Source organism: Oncorhynchus mykiss, chromosome 11 (genome assembly GCF_013265735.2).
Source record: "Oncorhynchus mykiss isolate Arlee chromosome 11, USDA_OmykA_1.1, whole genome shotgun sequence".
Classification (NCBI taxonomy): Eukaryota; Metazoa; Chordata; class Actinopteri; order Salmoniformes; family Salmonidae; genus Oncorhynchus; species Oncorhynchus mykiss.
The window spans coordinates 59,925,001-59,933,874 of NC_048575.1; the positions used below are offsets into that span (position 1 = coordinate 59,925,001).

Consider the following 8,874-nt stretch of genomic DNA (forward strand, 5'->3'; position numbering starts at 1 on the left):
TTCTCACCACAAGTGTTTTATTACTGGCTCAATATTATGGATTATGAAGTAGTTATTTCATGAATGAGTGTCATAGTCGGTGGATAACCAGGACAGAAAATACCCAGCAAACAGGGAACATTCCCAGAACATTAGTTAAGATTCCCATTCAATTCCTGTGAAACTTTCACATAACCTATTTTGGTTTGCTGTAAAGTAAATACCCACTGTAGTTATTTAAGTTTTTCTATGCGGAGACGATAGGAAAGGAGGGTGCTCTGAATAGTGGATGTCAGCTTACCACTTGGATGTCTACCTCTAGGATTTTGTTCTAAAACAAATACTCTATTATATATGTAATGAATGGGGAATTAAACTTGCATTAGCTTGAGATGAACTGTAGGTGTAACAGCAAAAGTTTATATTGTTCACACAGTGTATTAGGACCTTTTTTGAAGAAAGTCAATTAGGGATTAGCTGCCTGCTGTGTTCTACTGATGAGCACCTGCTCTGGCTTGGATCAGTCCCAAATATGGTCTTGGATACCACTGACTCACTGCTGACCAACTGTTTGACACCCACTGACCTCTTGTGACTTCAGAAGTGTTCAGTGTTCAGTTGCCTCTGAGTTAATAATTTGTGGAAGATTATTTATGATGAATGATTAGATCGTTTTGTTTCCCATCCCTAGCATGACACTTCCTCAGGTAATTGTGAATGGAATGAAACCGACCCAGATATATTTATTACATGACCATTGCTATCATCTTTCTGTATGCCACAATTTTCCATTAATGTAACATTTTTTGTTAGGTCATATTACTAATGAGGTCAACTGCATGAGGGTGGAGAAGGTGTCCCGTCTACCATGTTTTGTTATTGAACGCTTTGACTTCCTAGTGTCGGATGAGATAACCACTGGTTAATCAGTGCCAGGGAAACCGGTTCATTAATCTGTACAATGTTTCCAACTTGGCATCGTTGGCCTTGTCAACCTCTAAACCAGTGTCTTTACCCGTGCTAATGTTGTGGGTGTTTTCCTACCCTTCTTGTTTGATATCCTATGGTGCGTTTGTGTGCCACAGGTCCTGGGTTGGTGTTTGTGGTGTATCCAGAGGTCTTCTCCACTATGCCTCTGCCCCAGTTGTGGGCTCCTCTGTTCTTCTTCATGCTTCTCTGCCTGGGACTGGACAGTCAGGTTAGACACTCATGTAATCTATTTTCAGAGACCACTTTTGGTAAAAACAGACATTGTAGGTCATACAACAATTACTACCTTTTTAATATTTAACTAGGCAATTCGGTTAAGAACAAATTCTTCTTTTCAATGACGGCCTAGGAACACTGGGTTAACTGCCTTGTTCAGGGGCAGAACGACAGATTTTTACCTTGTCAGCTCGGGGATTCGATCTTGCAACCTTTTTGGTTACAAGTCCAACGCTCTAACCACTAGGCTACCTGCCACCCCAGATTGATTACATTTGACATTTACATTTGAGTCATTTAGCAGATGCTCTTATCCAGAGTGACTTACAGGAGCATTTAGGGTAAGTGCATTACTCAAGGTCACAACAACAACAGATTTTTCACAGAGTCAGCTCAGGGATTCGAACCAGCAACCTTTTGGTTACTGGCCCAATGCTCTTAACTGCTCGGCTGACTGATGAGGGAAGAGAGGACGCAGGGCTGCCGGCAAACGTGTGGCGAGCAGGGCATTTGCTCCACCACTTTTATTTAGTTTAATACCCTTTTTATTTGTTACTTTTCTCCCCGATTTCATGACATCCAATTGGTAGTTAGTCTTGTCCCATCGCTTCAACTCCCCTACGGACTCAGGAGAGGCGAAGGTCGAGTGCCACGTCCTCTGAAAAACGACCCTGCCAAGCCGCACTGCTTCTTGACAAACTCTTCGCTTAACCCATAAGCCAGCCACACCAATGTGTCGAAGACACACTGTCCAGCTGGTGACCGAAGTCAGCTTGCAGGCGCCCGGTCCGCCACAACGAGTTGCTAGAGTGCGATGGGACAAGAATATCCCAGCCTGCCAAACCCTCCCCTAACCCAGACGAGGCTAGGCCAATTGTGCACCGCCTCATGGGTCTCCTGGGCATGGCCGGTTGTGACACAGCCTGGGATCAAAACCGGGTCTGTAGTCACGCCTCAAGCATGCCACTCGGGAGGCCCATTAATACACTTTTTTTTGCCGTAAAAGCGTTGAAAACAGGGACAAAGTAGACCTGTTTTTTTTGGGACTGACTTGCCTCATTTGTCAACTTGAGCACAATTCGTAGCCTATGTCCTGTGTGTGTCTTGACCAATAAGATTCATGGAAATCTTATTGCGCACATCTATAGAAAGCAGAGCTCGCTCTCCACTTTACTTTGCTGTTGATACCTAGCCCTACCTTGTTTTCTTGCTAGGTGACTACCGCTTGTAAAGTAAATCCCACCCCCCCTGTGAGAGCAATAAAATAGTGGCTCGCTCTCCACGCCCTGACCAAAAGTTACGTTTCCAGTGTAGCAGGTTAAAAAAAACAGACCACTTTTGCGACGCCTCAGTGTAAATATGTTAGGCTTCAGGAATTTTTTGCAGTTTGGTTCTTTTAATTATTATTATTTTATTTTTTTTATCCCCTGCCTAATGGAACAACCACAGAGCAGGCTCAACTTGCCTGGCTGCCATAAATTGTCTGTCTTTCGCTTAAACAATGGGGATAGGATAGGCCTAGTGGAATTCCTTAGTTTAGTTTTTTTCAGAAAAATAAATCACCTGGAGCAACTTTAGAGCAGCCTCAACTTCCACAACTGCTCAGTTCACTTTCCCCACTGTACTTTGCTCTGCAGTTTGCTATGGTGGAGGTGGCGGTGACGTCCATAATGGACGGCTTTGGCCCCAAGGTGCTACGTGTCCTGAAGAGACAGGAGATCATCGTTCTGACTGTCTGTGTTATTGGCTTTCTTCTAGGCATTCCTCACATCACTAAGGTAAGGTGATCTGTCAGATATTATTACTATCCATCGGGTAACGCCCCGCCCCCTCCTCTCTCTCGGAATGAGACAGTATACTCGTGTTTGGACCTGTTTTATTTTAGCTTCTATCAGTAGACGACTAAGACACATACAGCCAGTAAGTAGTGCATGGTTGACCAGATGATTCTGTCTTGTGGAGTGGGTTGCTTTTCCCCCAGTAGACTGACAACAAGATGCAGTCAGGAAATTAACCTTTTTATAATTAAACCTTTCTCATTCTCTCCCGCTCTCGTCCATCCCCCCCCCCCACACACACACACACACATATACAGGGGGGAATGTACGTATTCCAGCTGATGGACCACTACACTGCTGTGGTGTCTCTCATGTTCCTGGCCTTCTTTGAGGTCCTCGCTGTCTGCTGGGTTTTTGGTAATAACCTCACCTTCTCTCCCATTTATGATGAAATTCAACAGCCTGTTGTGTATTTATACAATACAATAAAAACACTTTGCTTTATAGACAGTATGTATGTCTGAGTAAATGTAAGTATTTAATGCAATGTGTTATTGCAGGACTGCGGCGGATGACCATCGTGATCAAGAGGATGTTGGGAAAGGCTCCCAACATCTATTTCTGCTCCTGCTGGATGTTCTTCTCCCCTGTGCTGGTCATGGTGAGTGCTATGGCCAACTCATGTCTTTTTGATGATGGTGATGAGGACAGTTAGCGTAATGACGGTGATGAGGATTAGTAGTGATAGCCGTACCTACGACTTTATGATCCATTCGTTGTATTAGAGGTTTCATCCAAGTGTAACCTCCTCCCCTGCAGTGCATTCTGATCTCCAGCATCGTCCAGTACACACCCGCTCGCTATGGGAAGTCATACACATACCCTGTCTGGGCAGAGGTGGTGGGCTGGGGAATCTCCCTGGTCTCCATCGTTTGGATCCCCCTGGGAGCCCTGCATGAGATCTGCAGAAATAAGGGCACACTGATGCAGGTGAGCATCTGTTCAGTAAACCAAACAAAACATGCATACTGATACATATATACAGTGCCTTGCGAAAGTATTTGGCCCCCTTGAACTTTGCGACCTTTTGCCACATTTCAGGCTTCAAACATAAAGATATAAAACTGTATTTTTTTGTGAAGAATCAACAACAAGTGGGACACAATCCTGAAGTGGAACAACATTTATTGGATATTTCAAACTTTTTTAACAAATCAAAAACTGAAAAATTGGGCGTGCAAAATTATTCAGCCCCCTTAAGTTAATACTTTGTAGCGCCACCTTTTGCTGCGATTACAGCTGTAAGTCGCTTGGGGTATGTCTCTATCAGTTTTGCACATCGAGAGACTGACATTTTTTCCCATTCCTCCTTGCAAAACAGCTCGAGCTCAGTGAGGTTGGATGGAGAACATTTGTGAACAGCAGTTTTCAGTTCTTTCCACAGATTCTCGATTGGATTCAGCTCTGGACTTTGACTTGGCCATTCTAACACCTGGATATGTTTATTTTTTTAACCATTCCATTGTAGATTTTGCTTTATGTTTTGGATCATTGTCTTGTTGGAAGACAAATCTCCGTCCCAGTCTCAGGTCTTTTGCAGACTCCATCAGGTTTTCTTCCAGAATGGTCCTGTATTTGGCTCCATCCATCTTCCCATCAATTTTAACCATATTCCCTGTCCCTGCTGAAGAAAAGCAGGCCCAAACCATGATGCTGCCACCACCATGTTTGACAGTGGGGTTGGTGTGTTCAGGGTGATGAGCTGTGTTGCTTTTACGCCAAACATAACGTTTTGCATTGTTGCCAAAAAGTTCAATTTTGGTTTCATCTGACCAGAGCACCTTCTTCCACATGTTTGGTGTGTCTCCCAGGTGGCTTGTGGCAAACTTTAAACAACACTTTTTATGGATATCTTTAAGAAATGGCTTTCTTCTTGCCACTCTTCCATAAAGGCCAGATTTGTGCAATATACGAATGATTGTTGTCCTACGGACAGAGTCTCCCACCTCAGCTGTAGATCTCTGCAGTTTATCCAGAGTGATCATGGTCCTCTTGGCTGCATCTCTGATCAGTCTTCTCCTTGTATGAGCTGAAAGTTTAGAGGGACGGCCAGGTCTTGGTAGATTTGCAGTGGTCTGATACTCCTCCCATTTCAATATTATCGCTTGCACAGTGCTCCTTGGGATGTTTAAAGCTTGGGAAATCTTTTTGTATCCAAATCCGGCTTTAAACTTCTTCACAAGAGTATCTCGGACCTGCCTGGTGTGTTCCTTGTTCTTCATGATGCGCTCTGCGCTTTTGACGGACCTCTGAGACTATCACAGTGCTGGTGCATTTATACGGAGACATGATTACACACAGGTGGATTGTATTTATCATCATTAGTCATTTAGGTCAACATTGGATCATTCAGAGATCCTCACTGAACTTCTGGAGAGAGTTTGCTGCACTGAAAGTAAAGGGGCTGAATAATTTTGCACGCCCAATTTTTCAGTTTTTGATTTGTTAAAAAAGTTTGAAATATCCAATAAATGTCGTTCCACTTCATGATTGTGTCCCACTTGTTGTTGATTCTTCACAAAAAAATACCGTTTTATATATTTATGTTTGAAGCCTGAAATGTGGCAAAAGGTCGCAAAGTTCAAGGGGGCCGAATACTTTCGCAAGGCACTGTACTTTTAGATCACAGATACTGTTTTAGCATCGTGCATACATACTGAACAAGTACACTGGTACTCACACATATATACACACAGTCACGCACACACTCACACACAAATCAATAAATCAAATGTATTTTATAAGGCCCTTTTTACATGAGCAGTTGTGATTTACAGATACCCAACCTTAAAACCTCAAAGAGCAAGCGATGCAGATGCACGGTGGCTAGGAAATACTCCCTATAAAGGCAGAAACCTAGAGAGGAACAAGGCTCCGAGGGGTGGCCAGTCCTCTTCTGCCATTGCCGAGTAGAGATTATATGGCCATTAAGGACAGATTGTTCTTCAAGATGTTCAAATGTTTATAGGTGACCAGCACGGTGAAATAATAACCACAGTGGTTATAGAGGGTGCAGCAGTTCAACACATCAGGAGTAAATGTCAGTTGGCTTTGAGCGCGAGCGAGAGAGAGCGACTCAACCGAGGGGACTGTGTGTGTGTGTGAGAGAGAACACACACTGTACATTTATTCCACATGGCAGTCATATAAATATGTTCTGGGCATTGGCAGAAACCGTAGAAGTTAAACTATGTATGTGACTCTGAACCTCTTCTTTTATCGATTCTGTGCCCCCAGAGGATAAAAACAGCCATGACTCCTACAATAGAGTTGGACCCCGTCAACCATCTACCAGAGAAGGAGAGAGTGGACATCCCGGAGTCTGTTGTCTTTATCACTCATCTGTGAACAGGGACAAAAGCACTGTGTCTAGGTTCGTGAGTCACAGTGACTGTGTGAGTCCTCTATTAGGATAGGGAGGTGGGGAGGTTGTTGGGTAGTTTATGTAAATAACTTTTCAAGTATTTATTCTATGAATCACTGATACCATGACACCTAACCTATAGTGAAATAGACAGGGTAAACAGTCAAGGTAAAACCATAGGTTATGGACCTCAAAGATGTCCTTCAAGTGCCATGACATGTCCTTGCCTGGAAGCACTTTATTGCCTTACAGGTACTGGATACCCAAGTGCTTACACACACTTTTTTTTAATAATACAAATATTACAGGTTAGCCTACTCTGACACTTACAAACATATTAATAAAAACGATGATGTCCGATTCATATAATTGGCCAACGAAAAGGGGAGACACCAATACAATATGACGTCCATCTAACCTGGAGGAGGAAATGATTGTCCAAAAACAAAAGTGGCGCAGACCCAATGACAAAGACAGTGAATATGCACACTCACCTGGGATATGTCAATACAAAAAAATATAAAATCATTCAAAATAGGCTACACCAGAAAGCATGATTCGGCCACAGAGGATCAATGGCTTCTTACTCACCTGGGATATGGCTGATGTTCTCCGCTGCTTCCAATAAGATGGGCTACTGTTCGCTCAATTAAGTTAAGCATTTTGATAACTAACAGACCGGTTGGAGTCTCTTCATTGTCATGTCTTTATAGCAATTTGCTTTCCAAACAGTTTTTCCGCGATTGTATTTTTTAAGTATTGCGATATGCCTGGCTGGGTCTTAACTTAATTGAGCGAACAGTAGCCCATCTTATTGGAAGCAGCGGAGAACATCAGCCATATCCCAGGTGAGTAAGAAGCCATTGATCCTCTGTGGCCGAATCATGCTTTCTGGTGTAGCCTATTTTGAATGATTTTATATTTTTTTGTATTGACAGGATCAAGATAATTAGGCTATATCATGTTGGCAATTTAATTAAATGTACTTTAGGGATAGCTTAGCTTCCCATAGCCTTTTGTACACGTCGCCTATGCCTTTTAATGTGGCATAAACACAACGTTTTCATCTAATTGTCAAACAATGACTTAACAACGGCGCTCTAGTAGGCTACACGCGCACGCACATTCGTCCAATCCAAACCCCATCAGTGCAACCGCAATTTGATGAATGGAAAGAGACATCTGTTATAAAACATCTACGTGTATTGTAATGACATTCTGTGATTGTCATTAGGTCTACACTTGTAGCCTGAATTGATGCATCCACTGTTGTCCACGCGCGCCTCAGTGTCCGCCACTCATCTTCGCCTTTTCCGTGTGTGTCTCCGCCACTCATCTCCGCCTCTACAAAGTGGAGGCTAAGTGTTTTCCTCAAACCACAATGCAATTTGGCGCATATACCACCCAGTTTCAAGTCAAATCGCAAATTGTTCATGCTGCTGACATGCAGTAATGTTAAATAATGGTGTAATAGGCTCACGTTTTACTAGTACAGCGTACCCCCCAATATTTAATTTGCCAGGACGCGGTACCGCCTTACTTTCACCCCTGATTATGATATGGTAAAACATCATTCATCATGCCACTAGACTATGAACTCCGGAGGACAACTCGTCCCTCTGGTAATCTCTTCAATCAGCTATTCTCTCCGCTGGACCTAACACATTGTGTCTCCCAACATAAATTGACGAACAATTTTCACCAAATGTAAAAGCCAATGTAGCCAATACACACACAAGCGATAGCCTCCGATAGCGGCATATTTCATATCATCCGAAAGTCGCAAATCATCGTCACCTTGTGGCCAAGGTTTTTACTCACAGTGAGGTCAGATGAGGCTCAGGTGAAATATTGATCAACAAAGTAAAAATCTGTCGTTCTGCCCCTGAACAAGGCAGTTAACCCACTGTTCCCCGGTAGGCCATCATTTTAAATAAGAATTTGTTCTTAAAACTGACTTGCCTAAAGGTAAAAAAATATATATATGCAATTAGATGTATAGAGGTTAACTGTGAGGAAGGAAACCACTGCAGTGCTGCTATGACATCCGTTAGTGGGATGAGTCCAATGTTCTGACATCATTCATCAGCAGTTTTTACACTTGAATGGACTTTGAAGTTTTGTGGTTCTGGTTGGAGTTTTCTATTTTACTTATTACTCTGCCAAAGTGTGTGCCTCAGTTGTGTGTCTTTGTGTTTGTTACAACAATGACAATTGGATCTCAGCTTTACAAGGAGTGCCTTTTATCATTAAAAGATCCAATGACATTGGAATTGTCATGGACTGAAAGGCTCAAATAAATAAATATGATTAGACATGATTTAGATGGTAAAATGTATGAAATAAATACAATGGGGTCTTTTGAGGGGTCACTTAAATATGTGACTAAGTGAAGATACATTTGCCACAAGTGCCATGTATCAAAAATATTGATTTTGGATTGTCAATACTTTGATGAAAATACCCAAAATATATCATAGAGATTAT

At 42.6% G+C, this 8,874-nt stretch overlaps 1 protein-coding gene across 1 annotated transcript in view; it reads left to right on the plus strand.

Moving 5' to 3' along the window:
• Positions 1–6,922, plus strand: part of LOC110536105 (sodium- and chloride-dependent GABA transporter ine) — a 48,394-nt gene extending 41,472 nt beyond the window's left edge. Inside the window, exons 8-13 of the mRNA XM_021621662.2 lie at positions 1,065–1,177; positions 2,823–2,963; positions 3,281–3,380; positions 3,524–3,624; positions 3,783–3,953; positions 6,261–6,922. Of these exons, the coding sequence (XP_021477337.2) occupies positions 1,065–1,177; positions 2,823–2,963; positions 3,281–3,380; positions 3,524–3,624; positions 3,783–3,953; positions 6,261–6,371 (737 nt within the window). The 3' untranslated portion in view covers positions 6,372–6,922. The remainder of the gene's footprint in view (positions 1–1,064; positions 1,178–2,822; positions 2,964–3,280; positions 3,381–3,523; positions 3,625–3,782; positions 3,954–6,260) is intronic.
• The last annotated feature ends 1,952 nt before the right edge of the window (positions 6,923–8,874 follow it).